Below are 20,713 nucleotides of genomic sequence, written 5' to 3'. Positions count from 1 at the left end.
CTTATCGCAGGGTGGAGTCCGCGACCGATGACGTTTAATGCGATCAATTATAGAGCAAAGGTCGACACCGCTGGGCGATGGCTTTGTACGGGGCGTCCGTAAAACGTGTTTGTTAAAGTGTTTCATAATTAACATTCTTACATTTATTTCACAAAATTACGGACTACTAACATTTTCTACCTAACCTTACCCTAAGACACTCGCTTAATTCGACCCCACTCAATGGCTTATGTACAATGTGGACGCGCCTGGTGATTACCCCTCTTGCGGGCACTATATAACATCGATCGGTGAAGCGGGATCATCTTCCTCCTCGTCGCGATCCTCGCTCGAGCCACGGTCCGAGTAGCAGTCCGAGCTTTTGCCATCATAGTCGATCGAGGACGGGGTTCTCCTACCATACCGAGCCGTCCCTTCATCATCATCGTCCTCGTCGTCCTTCTCGCCCAAGTACTTCTGGGTGCGGGACATTCCCGTTCCGGAGGAGGCTTTCGACGCATCACCCAAACCATCGGCCGAACCCAGCACGTCCGTCGACTGCTGGCAGCCACTGTTGGCTCTTCTCCATTTAGCGCGACGGTTTTGGAACCACGTTTTAACCTGCGGAATGGAGAAAACAATTTGATAATCGATACACACTTTCCTCAAAGAAGCACTGATAAGGGTGAACACGTACCTGTCGGTCACTAAGCTTCAGCTGAATCGCTAGATTTCGGCGATCTTCCGGCGAAAGGTACTTGTGGTTGGAAAATCGTTTCTCCAAACTTTGCGTCTGCTGGGGCGTAAATCGGACCTGACCGCCCTTGCGCTTGGAGCCGCAGGTTGGCAGCAGATAGCTGTACGGATGGGGGTAGAAGGGCCAAACACGCGGGGAAGCTGCAAATGGATAGAGAGAAAAAAACAACAACGTCATGAGTAAGAAGGAACCTTTTGGGGCGACTTTTTTGTTTGTACAATATTATTCGACTTTTTCGTTTTCTTTTCATTTCTAGAGAAAGAATTGGTTGCAGAATCGTGACCAAACAAGCGCAAAAGGTCCGATGCTTGTTGGACTGCAATGCAATCTCGCAAGGATGGCGGATAGAAATGAGAACAAATACAGACCCATTTCCTGTTCCGAATACGTAACGAAGCCTAGACGTCCAGCACGTCCAACGGACAAGAAGTGCACCATCCTAAGGAATCTCAATAATGTGCCGTAGGCGGTGCGTTGCTCTTATTATGGTTGCGTTATTTGTCTTTTCCATCGATCCCGACCGCCAGTGCCGGGAGCGGAAGCTTGATTTAATTTGTATCAATTATCCGGTATGCACGGTACGGTACATTTGGCAAGGATTTCGGTATTCCCTGGAGGTATTCTTCATGTCTCAACACTCTAACAGCACACGCTACAATGTAAACCGATGCCCAAGGTTTACGGTGCTAGTAGCCCCTAGTTACCTCAGCCTACTACTGTGTGCCTCCGGTTTTGTTTGCTTCGCTATTTCACCTCGATAAACACAGTTGGCGGTAACTTTCGGAGGTGTCAGGCATGGCGGGATTAGTGAGGAAGACCCGAGCCGAACTGAGCGAGGCCGGTCGGGATTGTCGGTTATTGCGGCGTGTGTGTGTGTGTACGTTTGTTTGCCCGATGGCAACAAAATCACAGTTCATTTAGGGTGCAATTTTCGCTAATCGAGTGAGACGATAAAGACGGTAAACAGGTCGCACCGGTCGCACCGCGGCAAACACGGGCAGCGAAAAAAGGAAAGCCACGGACAGGCGGCATTAGCTGATATCGGAGAAACTGGGAGAAGTGTGTATTACACACCATGATACAGACAGCTGTTATCTATCGGTTTAGTCGTTCGGAAATCTGGTAACCGAGGTTTAATCGAAAGCAGATGGAGTTGGCAAGCGCACGAGACAATGATACGCTCAATAGAGTACGCGTGAAGAAGTCGCGTAATGTGAAGCGTAAACTGAAATATTTGGGAATTCATAGGAAATTTCATAATAGCAACATTTCCAAACTGAACGACCCATCCACACCCCATTTCGGACCCACGGATTACGGATCAAGGTGAGCGGAATGTCAAATTGATAATCGTTTGTCAAACGCGAGCGACCGATTAGGAACCCCTGCTAATCGGAGCCAATCGGGAACATCGGCCACTTCACACGGGTTTTGGTGTCTCACCTCTATTCCCCTCCAATAGTGCCGCCTGTCACCGATCGTACCTGAGAAAAAGCTAATCCCTAATCCCTGATAGCGCAGGATGACAAGGTTCGAATCGTCCAGGGTTGATAGATAACCATCCACGGCCATAAACAGCCCGCGCTGGTCGTGATTTTTTTTTTTTTTTTGATGATGATGAGTAGTTGGAGCAGGGTGGGACGCATTTGGGAGAAATAACATGATTAGAATCACACTCGATTGGGTAACGTTCGTGGGTACGCAGGTGAGATAGTTTACTCGCTTCCCTATCGATCGCCACTGCAGCCTGGAAAGGGCGCGTAATTAGAATGTAATCGGTCGGTTGGTCGGTCGGGGTGCTTTCTTGTAACCCTTATATGTTATACTGCGTTGACGTCCGCGGCGTCTGTCTGGCGTGTCGGGTCGGGGTGGGGGTTTATCAACGATTGGAAGATATTTTGGATACATCGCAAGCCGTATCGATGACATCGGCAGAAAACAGTTTGGTGATAATTTCTATCGAGTTAAGCAGCCCAAACGCAAGCATTGATCGGTTCGACGAACGAACGACGAATGGCACAGTTCCAGTAAACCAATACCCCTTCTAGGAAGGGTGGGTGAGTTGGAGGAGAAGAGCAGATAGGTATGTAACCTATGATAAGATGAACAGCACGTTAATCCTTCCCGTCTATATGGCGGCTCCACTGTTCTGAGTACCCTTTTCGAACGCCGTCTATCGACGCAATCGTTGGCTGCAGCCCCGCTAGCACCACTAGCAGCCCTTTCGAGCCTATTTTACAGCTACAAGCCCGTCGGGAGAACTTATCCAACAAATAAAAAGCTTTTCGACTTGTTTGAGCTGGGGATTTGAATGTGGCGCCAGGAGCGCTTTATTTAATTTCAGATTGATAGCGTTTCTTGCAGGGCGAGGGGGGGGGTTCGGGAAGGCCTCATACAAAGCGCAGACGATCACGCGTTCAATCGGTTCTTGGTGCGGCGTAGGATTTTGTAACTGGGTTCCCTTTCCCCTCGCGCCGCTCGATCAAATAGGCTGACGCGACGTGGCGTCAGTGTGGCAGGAACGCATCAGACAGCGTTTGTTTGCATATGCATTTGCTTACACGGTTGTAATACAACCGACCACCGACCCGACACGACTTGACGGCTGTAATCGGCACACCGTCTCGTGATGATCGTACACAATTGTAGATCGATCGAATTCGAATTCATACTTCTGTGTGTGTGTATCGAGGGTACACACAACGATAGGTACTAGCCGATGAAGCGAGATTAGTTCGATGGTGTAATCTTTTTATGGTTTACCACATGTTTATCTGGTGCTTAATTTGACTGCCGGTTAAACGGCGGCCGTTGGAGTTCATTACAACTGACCGAAATTCAGTGGGATTCGATTGTAGTTTAATTGTTTGTGACATAAAGGAACATTTGGCATGGTCTTATTTTACTTTTTAAGAGATTTCATTCTTGATCTTGCTCACCAAAGTGTAGTCCGTGTCGTGTATCATTTATATACAAATAAATAAATAAATATAAATAAAAAGACATATTATTCAGCACACGTACAAAACAGTACAGGGGTTTTCAGGGGTTTTCATAATTTTGGAATACTTTCTTGACTCTTTCTTATGGGAAGTAAAGTTTATATGACAGAAAGTGACCTCTACCGCACCCTTTTTGGACAGGCTCCTTAAGAATCCTATAGGAATTACGAATGAGCATGTCCAAAAAAGGTACCGTAGTGTCCTATGAAGGTCTCTCTCAGTGCGAAAGAATCAAGAAAGTGTCCCATCATTATGAGAACCCCCGAAAACCCCTATATTTCCTTTCAATTTCCCACTCCAATTTCCTTCCAAGTTACAATGTTACAAGATAGACTGTGGGTTAAGTGGATTTATGACTCTGCTTTTGGTTGTCATGAGAGATGAGGATGTCTATCGAGATTGACTGGAGGAAGAAATAGTTGCTTTGTATAAACTTTGTATGATGCTTTGTCCTCTTCGACTGCTTAAATAAGATTTTTGAACATTGGACGAACCGACCTATACAGCCACTTTCTCAAACTCGATCGATCGAAGCGTCTGTCATAAACAGTGTTGTTAATTGTCGACATTTTTTTATGATATTCGCAGTAAGCGGGTGTCAAAATCATTTTTTGATCATGATATTCATGGTTACCATGACACGACTTTCCAAAAGCGACAATCATTTGTGCATTAACAATCAATGCTTTTGCGATGACATGATTGCAAAAAATGTAGAATGAATGTCATTTGACATTTTTCTATGAGAATCCAGAACTGCTTAATCGTGCGTTTACCGATACTAAGCCATTAAACCACTTGATATTTTCACTCAGTGAACCAGGAAAATGGTATTCTCTTACAGGAGTATAGAAATTCACGCGAAAACACGAAAAAAGGACCCATTTTCGATGAAGATCTAGTTCACTTGTTGTACGGCAAAATCAAAAAGTCAAATGATTGTAGCAGAAAAAATATCATCGTGTCAAATGATATTTTTTTCCGTGATTGTCGAATGAATGCGTGGATCTAGAATGCGATGCTTCAAAAAGTATCATTTTGTAAAATTTTATGTCGACGACTATCACCGTTCGCAACACTGGTCATAAATGACATAAAATTGTGGTTTGCTTTGATGGTAGTAGAACATTTTGCCATATTTCACGCATTACTGAGCAGCACACTCATGAAATAAATTAGAGCAACCGTTGTATCTAGGCAACTGCAACTACCGCTCCTCTTCAATTGAGTCTGGGAAAGTGACTGATAGCAATTTATCAACCTTGGTCAAGATACAGATCCCTTTTAACTCCATCTTAACCTTTGGAAAACATCATAGTAACCATGGTTTTTAGAATGGTTCCCGAATGAAATGCGACGGAAGGGCAAATTAAACATGAAGTCAGCTAGATTTCAGCAATAGAAAGCCGGAGCGTCTCACTCATGTTACGAATTATTCTATTTGTTCTTTTAAGCGTAACGACCATCTTGGTCATGCCGGACCACACATCCGGATATTCAGTCCTTGCTTGTAAGACAGAACAGACCTTTTCATCGATTTTCCCTCACCATAAACCGCCATGCAATGACACACGGAAGTAAGGCAATCCAGTCCGGCGGTCATAAAAGCATCAATCTCAGGCTCCCCATCATACATACAGACTTCTGCAACCGGTTGGAACCGCGGAACCGACTGCATCTGGTGGCAAAAATGGTGGTAAACTCACCGACGGCTTCCATGTCGGGTGCCTTATCACCCGAAAATGCGCCCCAAACCCGTGCAAATAACAACAACCCCATTTGTGTATGTGTGCCCCTCCGCTCACCGGCACACATTGCTCGCAAGCGCAAACCCTTCGATGGTCCACCGATAGCTGTAAATCAATTGGCAGCTCGATTAGCTTGGCGTAACGGTGCGGCCCATTAATAAATCTTGCAGGTGAAAGATTACTCGTTTGATGCCTCGTTGGGGCGGCTTCCTTTCATGTTTTGTGCGTTTGTGCGAGTACAAAGTGAATTTGTGGCAACAAATTGCCCCATTCTCGGGGCCCACCACCCGGGAAGGTATCGGTTCCGAGTATGGGGATTAGCTGGCAAAGCGGAGGTCACGCACAAGGCACTTCGCTTTCACACATTATATCTGGCCCACTTGAATGGCAACTAAAGCGCCCGAATGGTGTTTTTGGAAAGGGCCCTCCCCGAAAATTGTCCTCCGAAGGGACGTGCCGTTGACGGCGATGGTTGGACTTGTTGTCGTTGTCGGAAACGGTGGGTAACGATAACGCAGGAGGGAATAGCAGCGCATTATCAATGCTTTGATCGGCATTTTTTTCTCCCTTTACAACCGTGCTTAATACACTTCCGCACGGTATGGGCCCAAACTTATTGGTTTGATTTCGCAAATGCAGCTAAAAATAATTATTACACATCTTCGATACACTGATTAGCAGCGTATCGGTGTAATCGTAAGCCTTTGAATCACGTTTTAAGACCGAAATTACCACCGACTGCAGAGCAAAAAGTCATTTCGCTCGGTAAACACAATCAAGGGGTTTAATGGTGTTGGCGAGATTAAAATTAATGATTGATTGAACAGGATACTCAAAAGGATGTATTTTTCAAGCACAACATCTCCCAAATACATACCTTTATGTAACACTGACGCATAATGCTCCAGGTATGCCGCATTGAGTGGATTGAACGCCGGCATGCCGAACTGCAGCGGGATCGGTATGACGTTTTTCGAAAAGTCCAGCAGCCCCGGATACATGGCAGTTGGTTTTTTGGGCGATTCCGATCGAACTGATCCACCGCCGCCGCCTCCAGTACTACCGGAACCGATGGCTAGCGGTGATGCGAGTACGGGTGAACCCGGCGGTGTACCACCAGCACAGTCCGTCGGGATGCCATGACTCTGTAAAGCACTGCTGTAGCTGCTCGGTGCAGAATGTGTCAACGATCCCGGTTCACTGGACAAACTGTTGGCGGTACTCGTGCCGGCCAGACGGTTGGCATGGTGATGCTGGTACAACAGGTTCTGCTGCTCCACACGCTGCTGGTGCAGAATGTCATCAATCCGGAAGGACGATTTGCGCTTGGACGATCCCATTTTCATTTTCTTTCTATTTTTCGCTCTCTCTCTCCTATGATCGGGTTTCTGTTCTAAATGTTCCAACAAATTTACACAATCCAAATCCAAAACACAAACCACTTGGTTTGCTCAACACATCACACTGAAAGTGCAAATCACGCACTCACTCACGGAACAACTTCGAACGACCGGCGGATAAGCGACACGCAACATACGACACGCACGACGACCGAACAAACGTTCCTACCTTCCGGCTACCAATCTGTGACTAACGAGTTTTATCAATCCGACGCATTATATACATTAATACTGTTTATTAGAATTCGAATTCGAATTTCGATTTCGGCTGATAACAGCCTTTTTCTCCCCCCCTCTCTGCCCGATAAAGCGGCCGATTTTGGTGTGGTGCTTTGCGTAGCACGGTAGCCCTCTTCCTGCATTTTGTTTGCCTTTCGCTCTGGTGCCGACCCAGGCGTTGGTCGCGTCGATGGTCGATTGGTGGTCGCTGCTGGCTTTTATCAACAACCCCCATTTCACACTTCCTTCAACCATTTCGGCGGATGGGACGGGTGTGTGGGCTTTCTTTGTCAAGTTTGCGTCTTATTCGCCATGCTTCCACGCCGATTCGATTGCTAATGCAGGTTATGTGACAATTGTATGATGCAATGAGGATCGTTTCACGTCTGCCTTCTTTTTTCCTTATCCATGTTTTGGTTTTGGTCAACAAAATAACCATTTTTAAACTCATGTATCTCCAACTCATTCATTGCCACAGTCGCCGCTGAGCCGGAAAACACAAATGGAAGAGAATCGCGGTCGCTAGGAGCTGGTTGTTTAGAGATAATTTCCTTCCAGCCACGTGCGACAGTGTAACCAGATGTGTGAAGCCGGCGATCTTCACCCACATCCCGGTGTTCGCCCACAACGATTGATCAATCCAAAAAAGATGATATTTCTTTCCTTCTTTGAAAAAACACCCAGCAGTTGTGTGATTCTCTCCTTCCCCTGGGCTTCGAATCAGCTTAAACTTAAGACGCCATTTAATTTAAACATCGCTTTTCGGCAGAATTTCGTACGCGCCCCGTTGCGTCGTTGCGTCGTTTGATTGATCGAACAGCGTAACGGAATAAACAAATATTCGAAGGAATCTTTTTCCGAGGCGAGCATACGGGCATATACTTTTTTTGCTTCTCCTTCTTCTGGTGATTTGCTTTCGTTGTTGCGGCTAGTTTCAACTCTAATCGGTAAACACATCAATCCAAGAGGGACGAATTTTTTGGGGTCGCTGGGAGGGGTGGTAGATTTTTTTCTATCCAAACAACGAGGTTATCCGTTTGTTGGTGTATCGATTGTACGATATAATGTGAGCGGGAAAATAGTACAATTCAGGATTATTACTTGTTATGCAATGGTGTGTCATTTAACCATAGCATAAGTCCATTTATCCGTTCCTTTGTTAATCATCACTAGCATCGACTCTGACAGATGAGCTTGTTCGATCACTTTTTTTTTTTTTTATTCAGGAGTAACGGTCCAAAAAGGCCGTATTGCTTAAGAGATGTTCGATCACTTGATCGTAAAACAATTAACCCTTCACCGATCTTTAATCATCCCATAAAGTATCCGTACCTTCAATCGGATCCTCCCAGCGATGTAATGATCTGCCAACTGCTTAAACGATCTCGATCGTAAGACAGCGTTTGCCTTTGGTGTCCAGTGCCAGTTTTCACGGTACTGGGAGGGAGATCCATGCTCGTTGTGCAAACAGAATGTGACACAAAATCAATTAGCTTAAGATAAATAAATAAATACACACACATATGTGCACACCCGCAAAATGGTGAGGCCCCCGGCGAAGCCATCACACGTCGTGCAGCGCTTCGGGAACCGGCTTGGATAGGATTTGGATGGACACGGAGCAGCCGCGAGTGCTACCCCTCGGATGCGGATGTGCATGATACGTGAATGTTTTCCTTTCGAATGGGTTTTCCCGGGGTCTTGGAGCAAGTCTTGACCTTTTTTTTTGCTCTGCTTTGCTTTGCTTTGTTCCACTGCAATCAAGTAGTGGTGCGTTGCCTTTCGAACCTGTCACACTTTCCATATGGGTTCGGTTACGGATCAGTTTCGGCGCGAGAACTCGTTAGCCGTCGGTGGTAACCGGGGCGGTGACGCATCACCATGTGGATGGTGTTTAGTTGTGGGTGAAGAAAAAAAGAAAATAAATACGGGAACACTGCAATCTGGTTCGGTCTTAACGGGTTTCGCTTCCTAAATATATACCATTTCTTGTTTTCCCTTTAAAAAAAACGCCAACAAAATGAACTGAATCATGTTTATTGTTAAAAAAAAACACGCTTGTGGCACTTAAATGCAGTTTCATAGGATTATAATAAACGTTATTTAATAATACCGAAGTGTTAATGCTTATAGTAACTGCTTAATTCTGTAACAATATGCCCGAAAGCGCGTCAAACTTAAATGATGAATAACAGTAAAGCTCTCAAAAAGGACACATACATCCTTTAAAGGACGGCATCATTAGTTAGTAGCAGCATTTCCGTAAACATGGTCCCACACACCGAAACCAATGGACCAATGAATTGGACCAAAACATATCCATTAGCCCCGTCACTAGAAACCGCAGTGTCAATAGCGTGTCGTAATCGATACTGTTAATAGAATAATCGGACCCTTCCCCCCGAAAGCGTTGTGCCGCGTCCAATCGTTGACATATCGGGGGCAAAATCCAACATTTCGTTGCGTGTTGCGGATTAGTGCGGCCAACGCTTCGAAAATAGCCGAGATAATGGATGGGTGTACATGGATTTGGGTGATACATCGCAACTAAAAGGCGACCAAAAGGCTACACTGGCTACTGTAGCTGATGGAGCTGGTTTTGTGATGTATTTAAAAACTATGCGTTTTTGCATGTGCTTCTTGTATGTCTTTCGGCTTCTTAGGACCAAAATGAATCCATTTAAGCGCTAAGATCAAGCGTATTTTCAAGCCACAATCGAGACCACACAGGGAGCTGCACTACAGTCGGCTACAGTCGCTGCGGTGAGAAGAGCCTTACGTGCACCAGCACCAGCAGCATTTATGGTGTAGCAATGGCAAACACAAATCTCGCCTGTGTGCTTAGCTTTGGATGTATCGGATCTGTATCGGATTACCGGCAACATCTGCTTTCCCGATACCGCATGTAATGTGTATCCTGGGCCCGCTCGCGATGTACTTGCTGGCTGGCGGTGGGTGTAGTGGTAGTGAAAAGATGAACCCGAACCTCTCACCCGAACACAAAACAAACAAATGAAACTAAAGAAGTGTCACATCCCGTAATCGATTTATCCGATAAAAACGATCCATAAATGATCCAACAAAGCAGCTATTTTGTTTTTAGGATGTTACCGAGGCAAGATGTACACATTTCACGGTAATGGCAATGAGTGGTCGATAAATTAAACTATTTAATTGTGGTGGTAAATGAAGCTGTGGTAATCAAAACATGATGTGCAATCTATTTCAAACATGATAGAAACACTTTTTGTACATTTTTACCACCCTCAATTGGTTCACATCAACAGCTAACAACGCTTTGGATACATTTTACAGTGCAAAAATAGCGCTAAAAAAGAGAATCTACCCTGCTTCATCAAAGCAACATGGTATGTTTGATAATGCGTAAGCCACGCCCACTTCGCTTCAGCAATGGCGTCCCTAAAATGGCCAACACTGCGTATAAACCGTTGCCGTACACTTCTTGCTGCTTGCTTGCGTATACGTGTGGGAGAATTAAATTGAATTTTTCCAATAGCACAGTTTGATACACTCACACATTAGTATGATTGGAATTATCTTCATTTTATTCCCGGTTAGATTAGCCATTGTTTGTCGTAACAATTCTGCTTTGTTCGTACGATGTCCCCGTTGTGTCGTGTTTGGTATTTTTTTGGAATCAAAGCTAATTAAATTTTGATAGCAGCTAAATCCAACAAACAGATTATTGTCAGTTCATGCCGCTCGGATTAGCCGCGGAGATCAAGCAAGATAACAAAGAAAGGGTGTAATGTTCTACAAGCCCCCTTTCTGGGAAATGGTGAAACGGTTGATGTTTTGCAACAATCTTACATTAGCTACTATTTATAGAATAAATAACTCTCCTCCGTATGATACACTGATACGGGCGCGATTCTTGGCCGCTTTCCTTGTACCACACCTTGTATTCTGGCTAATAAACAGGTTACCTAAACATCTTATTTGCTCCACCCTTGCCCTTATCACAGGCAATGGCTGGCCCACTGCCCGTTAAACCATCGCTACGGAGCACATTTCGTCGAGTTTATCGAGATCGAACACACGGGCAACGTGAAATGTGCGCGATTCCAATCCCCAAGCAATCCCTCGCCCGGATTAGGCGGTCGGAAAAAAAACGAAACAGACACCGAACGAATAGATAGCTAGATAGATAGCTACTGCCCCACCATGATACACTTCGCGCGGGCGATAAACGTCAATGCCGGCTGGGATGGACGGTCTGTATTTGACAATAAACGCCGTGTACGCTCGATTAAAAACTCACGTGCCCTTGGCAGCCCCTCCTGCGTTCGTTTCCCCTAGTAACGAACGGGAGCTCTCACTCCTTCCAACCGTTGCGTTTAATGCGTTTAAACGTATCTATTTATATTGTATATCTTATCGATCGTTATCCTGTCTCCTCTGCCTCTGCACCACTGTCTTCACACACACTCCCCCAGTAGGCTTAATCCGCCCGAACAGTCCACTCACCGCATACAATCCGGCACAATCGGTGGTTCGCGTTTGCCACTGTTAATCAGGCGCATTAGCACAATCGGCGGTGTATCGTGATTTCTAGAATCACCCAACATCGAGAAATGATTTGCCACTGCGCCTTATCTAGGCCCGATGTCCCGATCACCAACCGCCGATGGTCCGTTTCATGTGGCCGATGCAAGCGACAGTAGTAGTGGTGGTGGTGGTGTGGTTATCATGGCACATTCGCGCCAAAGGGGTTTTATCAGATTGGATTAGCACTGGATTGGGATAGCAGTGTGTGTTTGTGGGGAATCGGGGACCGTGTACGATGGGTTTGCGTGTATGTCCGAAGATACTTTCGATCCAGATTTATGACGTACCCATAAATCATTCCCTCTGCTCGTCCATTTGCTATCATCGCGAAGCATTAATCCAGGTGTACTTATTTAAATTTCAATTAAAAGCAGATTATCGGTTAAGCGTTCTGGTGAAACAACAGGGAACCTTAAACGACGATCGCAACTCATGTAACATTAAGCCAATGGAGAGCGCTACTTCAACGAACGAAACGATGTAAATAATATGTCTTAATGAAGATGCACTCGACTGTTGTGTTTCCTTTTTTCCTCAATCACCAACAGCCACATCGGTGCATTTGCGCTTTCACTGCGGCACCGCCAGTGGAGAAGAAAGGACGAATGAAATTATTGCAACTGCTCCAGTACATAACTATCCATTTTCCAACGCTTCTATCGAACCGACCGCCCGAGACGGTTTATTTACATGACTTTGGGTTGAGCTGACGATACTCTGGCAACGTTTATGTGTGTATCCCATGTCGAGAGGGCGTGCGATGAGCTGCGAGAATGCGCACAGCAGCCCATTTTGTGTTGCCGCGAGACGATGATGACGATGATGGTTCGAGAGGATCTTTTCAATCTTGCGTCTTTCAGTTCTTGTTCCACTCGCGCTGAAACGACACGTTCGATTCTCTTCGATACTTCTGGTGTCGGTCGGTGGCGGTTTGTACTTGTGTCAATATCGGTCAATTGAGTGAGCAGCAGCAGCATGAGCAGTGCTTCATCCGGTAGAATCACCAGCAGCAGCAGCAGTAGGCCATGCGGCAGTTCCACAGGCAGTAATGCGATGAACGGTGTTGGATCGAATTTTCGTGTGCCGAAATGTGCACGGTGCCGGAATCATGGTGTCATCTCGGGATTGCGTGGACACAAAAAGCTATGCTCGTACCGGAACTGCCGATGCGCCAAGTGCGAATTGATTCTGTCACGGCAAAAGATTATGGCTGCACAGGTTAGTTGACGAGTGATAGGCATGTAAAAGTGTAGCTGAGTGAGTAAGATGAGTGTGCTAGTGTGGAAGTTAGAGTTTTTGAGCAGAGATTTGTAGAAAATAGTGAACAAAAAGTCCACCAAGTATCAAAATGAGTTTTTTTTTGTGTAGTCAGTATTTTGATCTATGCTGTTTCTTCCCGTATAAAGACATTTTGGCTGGTATCATTGAATCCGTCCTTAGCGGGAACGTGCAGCGCTCACACGGAATCCTAGGGATGGCAACACAATTCGTGTGCCCTGTCCTACAACGCCGCGGTAAAGTACTATAGCAACCATCTAGTACGTCTGAAAAATGAGCGAAAATGAGTGTCGGGATGTACGCTGCCGCTACGTACGGATTCAATAATACCAGCCGTACTATACTTCTGAAGTTACTAGTACAACATCATTGTTATACTCAAGCTCAGTTTATGTATTTCAGATTTTTACAAAATTAACAAAGAAAATTTAAAAAAATCAATTCAACTCCAGGTTGCACTAAAACGCCAACAAGCGGTCGAAGACGCCATCGCATTGCGATTAGCGTCCACGGAGACTGGCACACAGCTGGAAGCGTTACCACCTGGCAAAATTTACGGTATGACCGTCACGGAGCCATGTCCCTCACCGTCACCCTCTTCCTCTACCGCCTCCGTCGATGTTATCTCTTCAACGTCGTCGGACGGCCTTGGAGGATTCGAAACACCCGAAGATGTGCGGCTGAGCAGACCGAAAGGTGTTGATAGCAGCTTTATTTCTCAATCCTTTAAACTGAATAATTTCTAATCGAATATTGTTTCACTTAGCCACTGGAAATGTGACCGTGTCACAGAACGCACTGGACATGCTTGCAAAGCTATTTCCACACCGCAAACGTTCCGTGCTGGAGCTCATCCTGAAGCGGTGTGATTCTGACCTACTGAAAGCGATCGAGCAGTGCAGCCAGACGCAGAATATTAGCGCCTTTAAGCCGCCAACTCCAACAGCACCGGTCACAACTGTAGCAGCGCCAAGCACTAGCACCACAATGGTATGTGGCCTTACATGTGTTTTCGTAACCGAATTGATATTCCAGCCAATTTCTTTTACACTTTCAGACCCAACCTCCGATCAGTCCGAACGGTTACTCCCCATTCATTGCGTATCCAAAATGGCTGTTACCGATGTCCATACCGGTGTCCTTCAGTCATATTGCACCCAACCTGGCACCGCGGTGCACTCTTCCCAACTGTGTGATGTGCGTTCATCATCCGATGTAACGTTACTCGTTTTTATGCTAATAATGGTTCGATTGTGCGTAAGATTTGCATTTGATATTGAAATAAAATTACCAAAGATTGTGATTAAATTGTGCTTGTGACCATTTGGAATCAATGCAATGTTGACAATAGAACGGCTAATGGATAGCGGGACAAACTTGTACAAAGGCAAAGCCTAGTAGTTCATCGGAACCATCGAAGGAATCTCCTTATAATAACTCCGGAAACTCCGGAATAGTCTCCGTGATATAAACTGGGCTCAGATCGGACCATTGGATCGACGCGCGCCAACTTCTGCAAAACCGGATGCAGTTTGAATGTCATCTGTTCGAGTCCTTGTCGTGACTCTAATTCTTTCGTACTAACACAATTGAAATTTAAAGGGTTCAACGTAAATTTCTGGGAAAGATTGAAAATTGACAAGTTTACTGTACCAAGGACCTTAAGTAGCATGAAGAACTCAGGCACTATATAGGGGAGCGATAGGGGGCGGTTTTGTTAGATGCACTATGACTGGCTTGTTTGTAACCGCTACCCACTAACACTTAAATATATGCAGAAACATTTCTCGAGACTCCACAACACAACTGGATAGTCCACTTTCCATTATACTCATCACAGTTTATAGGCCATCGTTGTTGTTAATGTTACTTCGACTTCCAGTCTATAATTGCCTCTTTATATGCCTTACTATGAATTATATTGACCATCTTCCATAGTCATGTTTTTGTTCTTCGTTTCGAAAGCACAACCTATTTCAACTTTTCTGTTGGACTTGGGTTGAAAAACTTTCCATATAATAGAAGCTCTACTGAAAGTTCCCAAGCGCCACAGTTTAAGCTTAAACGACTGGAAAATCAAATATCCATAGGGAAAAAAGAAAGCTTCATATAGCTTCACTGTTTTTCTCAATAGATGGCGCTTTTTAAATCATCTTTATATTGCTATCGTTTTCTTGTAATTCGTCTCGCTTGGCTCTATCTAATCATGACCCATATACTATTTAAACTTTCCGAGCAAAAATCTATAACAATGATCATGTGGTCAGATATCAAAACACCATTGATCATTGCTCAAGTCACACTTGCTTCAGTTCTGGTTGTTGGCTTTGGATTTTAGTATTTAAACAATCGTATCGCCGGTATAGTTCTTGTGATGCATAACTTCAAAGCAAACCCCTACAACAGTACAGAAGGAAGGTGAAAGCACTCAAAGCGAGGAAAGCTTCACTGACTGGGTATCCCACCAACAGATGGCGCCACCAGTTTTTATTTTTATTTTTAAATGTGTAAGTCTTTTACCGTCTACTAAACTCTTTTTAAAGTCTTTTTAGATTCCTTATAGGTTGAAAGCATGAGTCATTCAGGCCTCATGGAGTGGTTGTTTGGTGGATTTGTGGTTAGCAAGATATAACAAATCCTTTTTCGTTTCTTTTTTTACTAGTAACTGCTGCTGCTAAACAGAATAAATCAAAATTTCATTTCAAATCAAAACTCAAGTAAAATGCCCATTTGTATAACTCATTTAAGACATTTGTAGCGTTTGGTAAGCACGATTACGTAGTTATATAAGCCAGAAATAAAACAAAAAATCAATTACCTCATTTATATCTCATAAATGCGAAAATAACCTTCGACATCAACAGCCCATATCAACAACAAGCAAACGGAACTACCGCCATCAGTTACTCAACTTCAGAATCAATGTCGCCCGAAGGGTTAACATGAGTTCAAGGCCATTCCATGTTTGCTTGGGATTTCTTGTGACTATGTTGCAAGAAAATTGGACACAATCATTATTTTCCAAGCAACTACGAAAGCAAGACAACATTTTCAATCGCTCTATCTCTTCGTTGAAAACATAATTGGAACGAAAAATCATCATAAAACATGAAGCCCTCCAAACAGTTTGAATATTACAATATCACATAAAATAAGAATTAAATTTAAATTTAAATTTAAAAATTTAATTGAAACTTACCACCGTGATGCGACGCAGCACGTTGTGCAAAAGCGAGTTCGAAACCCGCAGCTTCGGCAGGCCAAAAAACCGGTTTTTGTGAGCTCGCCATCGCTCCAAATCGGTGCGATTTTCCCACGCTGGCGATTGTTTTTGTAAGTCTTTGTGAGGGTTCTAAATGGCCGCCAAATAGCTCGCGCTGGTGCGCGATTGTATTGTTGGGCAAAATAAAAAGACCAAATAAATAAATACACTCCACCACCCGCCCTCCACCACCTGCCACCCGTGGAACTCAAATCAGTAAAAAAATGGAACATGTTTCATGCATGATCATCATACTCCACTCCATGTATGAAAGTACAGTAGAACGTCGATTATCCGGGGGCGGATTAACCGGCGGGCGGCTTAACCGTGCACATAAATGTGACAGCTGTTCAAACGTACAGCGAACATTTGCAGCGATAGTCAAGTGGGCAACCAGATTTTTGTGCAGCTCTAAAGTGTCTAGTGATATTTTCGAAATTCAATTTTGTTCATGAACAGTTGTTAAACCTATAGTTATTGATTAAAATAATATTTTACTAACGATTTATCGATTTATTCAAAACTAATAAAAAACTATTAATAAAATAATTTTTGTATGAAAATGACATTTCTTGGACCATTATCCGTGCAAATCGATTAACCGGCAACCGTCCGGTCCCGAGCTGCCCGGATAATCGACGTTCTACTGTAATATGTGATATTTCAATACATTAGCCTGTTAATCTTTCTGCTCTTCCAAGACAAGCAACGTCGTTTTCCGAGCTGTATAGTTATCAGACCAAAACTACCTAATTTCATTTCAATTTTCTCAAATCTATCATTTTTCGCAAGTGACACAAACAAAGTTTTTTATGTTTATTTTATAAAAATTATTTATTTTTAAATTACAAGCACAATAACAAAGAAAAGGATCAAGAGTAAAGAGCATAGACATTTTTTCAACATTTTTTCCTTTTCTTTGGTGGTCCGGGTGATGCGGGCGTGCGAGCACTTCAAACGGCGATCCTATGCGTTGCACAGTGATTTAAAACATTTCAGCTTCTAATAAAATAACACGTATATCCATTTTCTATTGATTTCCAAATAACCAACCAAATGGAGCACTTCTATTTCGCATCATCCACCAGATTGTACACATTTGTCACACGTCCATGTGCACTGCCAGCGAGTAAAGGACGGCCAGAGAAAATGAGCGAGATGCAGCTATTTTTTCAACGTCAACGTCAAAAACCCTCACCTTGTCCAGCGGGATCGGTGTATATGAGTGTGTGTGCGTGTTGTGTGTTTACATTCGGCGAGTTCAGCGCTTGGAGGCGACGCCAAGCGACGCCACCGAAAAATCGGCCATTTTCAAAAAGTCGTGCTTGCGAACGGACGCTGTCTCGTGCGTGTGAAGAACAGTTTTTGCCAAGACTTGGTGCGTCGGTTACCCTCAACAAGCGGCTCAGTCGTTCGCAAGCGTTCATCGCTCTACCAAGTACTTCTCGGAAAGTTTAACGTCGTACAAACAAAACCTATATTATCACAATGACGGATGTTTCGGCCAAAACGTAAGTTTAACTGCTGGTTGGTTGGTTTTTCGTGTGATTTCGGTTGCGCGCAGTGTGCCCCCCCGTAGTTTGCAAGTTTGTGGTGCGTGATGAGCGCGCTTTCCCGAGAAAGAGAGAAAGAGAGCGAGCGAAGTTGGTGGTGCTAAATCGCGTGCGTGTGTGTGTGTGTATAGCTCAAGCGTCGGGTGTGGGTGTTGGGGGGAAGTAGTTCTTGGCTTCTTTTTTTCTCTCACACATACACAAGTGCAAAGCATCATCAGCATCATCCATATATCCATGCCCCTAACCACAAAAATTCAAACCAAGCGGCGCGCTCTTCCTCACCGTGGTTGTGTGTGTGCGTTTGTGCGTGCGTGCGTGCGTATGTGTGTACTGTGTGGAAACCGCTAACGGACAAAAAATTTGTTTTCTCTCCCCCCCTCGGCAGTGAAAAGACCCCGGTCACCACCTCCGAGAAAGAGGTAGAGTCGGACGAGGCAACGCCACAAGTAGCGCCGGCCGACGCGACAGAGGAAACAGCAACCACCGATAAAACTGCCGCCGTTGAAACCGACGGTGCCGCCGCCGACGCCGCAGAAGTAGCGGAGAAGAACGGCGAAGAAGAGCCGGCCAAGGCGGACAAAGACAACGGTGTCGCCACGGAGGAGGAGGCAGCCGCCGCCACCACCACCACCACCGCCGAGGGCGAACCGAAAGAATCCTCGACCGAGGACGGCGAGGAGGGCAAGGAGGAGGACGGTGCTGCTGACAAGGCGGCCGAGGCCACCAAGAGGAAAGCCACCGACGTGAAGGCTGACGGTGCGGCGGCCGCGGAGGTTGACGGTGCCGAGCATACGACGCCCGAGAAGAAGGCCAAACTAGACGACAGCAGCGACGCCAAAGCTGCCGAGGAAGTTTCCACTTAGAACAGTAACACACAAACTTAACTTTATAATTATAATCATCGTAAAAATGTCTCGATACAACAAAACCTTCATACATTCAATAAACTATTCTTTTCTGGAGTAACTAAACAAACACACACATACATGTACGCGTGTTGGTTCTTTTTTTTGTGTTCCGGTCGGTGTGTGTTTGTGTCGCTCGCTTTCGCTGTATGTGGTGGTGGTGAACCTATTTTTTGCGCCAAACGGAAAGGATGCCGCGTTCTTTTTGATTGGGGGTTTTCGTGGAAGAAGACAAAAGAAGGAAGAAAGAATTGTTTTTCGTGCGTTGTTTGCCCGAAAACAAGGAGAAGGTGCTGCTACCATTTCGCTTGACCGCGCCGCGCGCTTGATACAACAATGTGTCGTTAAAAATATGACGCTACCGGGCGCCAATATAGGAAGAAGGTAAAGAGCAGAAAGAGAGGAATAAAAAAAACATGCATTAATCCAAGTAAGCGCTGGTATGGCAGCAAGAGGTGCTACAGTAGTGTGGCGCTAATGGCAACGAAGCGAAGCGAGCACAAGAGAAGCAACAGAAAAAAAAACGGAGGGAAAAAAGCGTCGCCTGCTTTCTCGTCCCTAGCCCAGCGTTGTATACCCCCCTGCCCCGGTGTGTGTGTGTATGTACTGCACGCTCATGCAAAAGAATAAATGAAGCCGAAAGCGAAACAGGCATGAAAAGAAAGAACGTAACTGGAAAAGAAAAAAAAGCCAAGCAAAAAGACGCCAGACACACACACACACACACACACACCGGGCCGGGGAACTGAGAAAGAAACGCGGAACAAAGAAATAATACGCGGTTTACCGGTAGGGCAAGGGCAGATGTTACCGTAACCGGGACCCCCGGAAGATGATGAGAAGGTGTCGTGTCGAGTGTGTGTGTAGCTGCCGCTGTTGTCCCGTGAGGGCCTCTAACTCTACCCTCAGCCCATGTATGCACGCTTTCTGCATTGAGTACTGGACGATTTACGTACATTCCTTGCACGAACGTGTGCGCCATTTGCAGGAAGTGAGTTTTCTCGAAACGATATTAATCGAACGAAAGGCAAAACGGGCGCCCCAATATGGGAAGCGCTTGGCTCGTTCCTTGCAGCATCCCCATGGCGTTCGATCGCAGTAGGCAATGAATCTCATCTTTACAACATCCGTCAATGTTGAGAGAGAAAAAAGTACATCATACCCACCCGCACTATGGTGCTGTGCGCAGTTAAAACGCAAAAAACACCAACCAATGCATTTTTAGAGCGTTTCCAATCGATCTTTTCTGTTGAAAGAACATCATAACATTGTCAAGACAGTCAACTATTGTTTAAAAAAAAAGGTGGACAAAAACATTCCTAAGGGCGCGAAAAAGTTTTCAGTTTTACAAAGTGGTGCTCCGGCGCGCCACCGCAACACACGCTACACGTACATGTGTGCGTGTCATATGCGCGGGTGCGATACGAGAGTGTGTGTGTGCGCGCGCGTGAGAACGGGCATTTATGGAACCAGGGGAGAAATATTGGTTCTGTTTCCGCGCACTTTTTGCCGCTTCCCCTTTTTTTGCACCCACCGCCAACAACCGCCGCCCGGTGTCGTTGAGGGAGCTTCTTTTTCGAATGGCCCCGGACGCCCGACCAAGCAACCGACCGGCGGCTGCTGGTGGCAACGGATGCCAATCCATTCCAATTGAAAATCCATTTTCTGTTTGCAGTCACCAGCCACTTTTGGCCTCAGCAATGGTGTGCGCGCGGAGTCTTCGGAATCTGTCGGATAAAAGGTTTTTAATTTCATCGCCTTCAAGTGGCAGAAACACGCGCGGGACAGCGCTGTTAGTATGAAAAAAAAACGCCACTCACACCGCCAACACCAACCAGCGCACACACTTCCGTTCGCTCGAGGGTTGCTTTAGCGATTTTTGGCGCTGCGTGGTATGTGTGTGTGCCCGTGCGTTTGTATTGGGAAAGAGAGGTGAACGAGCTGCGGGATGTTTGAAAAAGGAACAAACCCGGATCCCGTTTGCTATCTGCTGCTCCTCGCACCGACCGGTGGTGTGTGTGGTCCATCCCTTCACTCCCTT

At 45.3% G+C, this 20,713-nt stretch overlaps 3 protein-coding genes across 4 annotated transcripts; 2 read left to right on the top strand and 1 right to left on the bottom strand.

Moving 5' to 3' along the window:
* Positions 1-128: 128 nt before the first annotated feature.
* LOC120897383 (hematopoietically-expressed homeobox protein hhex) lies at positions 129-7,056 on the bottom strand. Its single transcript, XM_040302230.1, has 3 exons — positions 6,364-7,056; positions 677-876; positions 129-600 (listed from the first exon to the last, which is right to left on the bottom strand). The coding sequence occupies exons 1-3, from the start codon at positions 6,830-6,832 to the stop codon at positions 274-276; spliced, it is 996 nt and encodes a 331-aa protein (XP_040158164.1). The 5' UTR covers positions 6,833-7,056; the 3' UTR covers positions 129-273.
* LOC120897384 (doublesex- and mab-3-related transcription factor A2) lies at positions 1,539-14,254 on the top strand. 2 transcript variants are annotated; one of them, XM_040302231.1, is made up of 5 exons: positions 1,539-2,062; positions 12,535-12,892; positions 13,405-13,648; positions 13,719-13,942; positions 14,010-14,254. In XM_040302231.1, the coding sequence occupies exons 2-5, from the start codon at positions 12,650-12,652 to the stop codon at positions 14,169-14,171; spliced, it is 873 nt and encodes a 290-aa protein (XP_040158165.1). In that variant the 5' UTR covers positions 1,539-2,062; positions 12,535-12,649; the 3' UTR covers positions 14,172-14,254. The 2 variants fall into 2 exon arrangements, with proteins under 2 accessions (XP_040158165.1, XP_040158166.1); XM_040302232.1 differs by lacking the exon at positions 1,539-2,062 and having other exon boundaries at positions 12,792-12,892; positions 13,355-13,648.
* A 3,261-nt stretch (positions 14,255-17,515) lies between these two features.
* LOC120896537 (translation initiation factor IF-2-like) lies at positions 17,516-18,752 on the top strand. Its single transcript, XM_040300724.1, has 2 exons — positions 17,516-17,725; positions 18,153-18,752. Exons 1-2 carry the CDS (start codon positions 17,703-17,705, stop codon positions 18,628-18,630), a joined length of 501 nt encoding a protein of 166 aa, XP_040156658.1. The 5' UTR covers positions 17,516-17,702; the 3' UTR covers positions 18,631-18,752.
* The last annotated feature ends 1,961 nt before the right edge of the window (positions 18,753-20,713 follow it).

This window comes from Anopheles arabiensis, chromosome 2 (genome assembly GCF_016920715.1).
Source record: "Anopheles arabiensis isolate DONGOLA chromosome 2, AaraD3, whole genome shotgun sequence".
Classification (NCBI taxonomy): Eukaryota; Metazoa; Arthropoda; class Insecta; order Diptera; family Culicidae; genus Anopheles; species Anopheles arabiensis.
Note: the sequence above shows the minus strand (reverse complement) of the source record. Positions and strands in the feature narration are given on the sequence as shown.

Bases quoted from the DNA above. Each gene is read 5' to 3' on its own strand.
- LOC120897383 (XM_040302230.1), bottom strand. From the start codon at position 6,832: ATGAAAATGGGATCGTCCAAGCGCAAATCGTCCTTCCGGATTGATGAC. The intron at 877-6,363 runs GTATGTATTTGG...ATCCATTTGCAG, and splicing joins TGCGTCAGTGTTACATAAAG to CTTCCCCGCGTGTTTGGCCC. The intron at 601-676 runs GTACGTGTTCAC...TCCATTCCGCAG, and splicing joins TGAAGCTTAGTGACCGACAG to GTTAAAACGTGGTTCCAAAA.
- LOC120897384 (XM_040302231.1), top strand. From the start codon at position 12,650: ATGAGCAGTGCTTCATCCGGTAGAATCACCAGCAGCAGCAGCAGTAGG. The intron at 12,893-13,404 runs GTTAGTTGACGA...ATTCAACTCCAG, and splicing joins AAAAGATTATGGCTGCACAG to GTTGCACTAAAACGCCAACA. The intron at 13,649-13,718 runs GTGTTGATAGCA...TGTTTCACTTAG, and splicing joins GCGGCTGAGCAGACCGAAAG to CCACTGGAAATGTGACCGTG.
- LOC120896537 (XM_040300724.1), top strand. From the start codon at position 17,703: ATGACGGATGTTTCGGCCAAAAC. The intron at 17,726-18,152 runs GTAAGTTTAACT...CCCCCTCGGCAG, and splicing joins ACGGATGTTTCGGCCAAAAC to TGAAAAGACCCCGGTCACCA.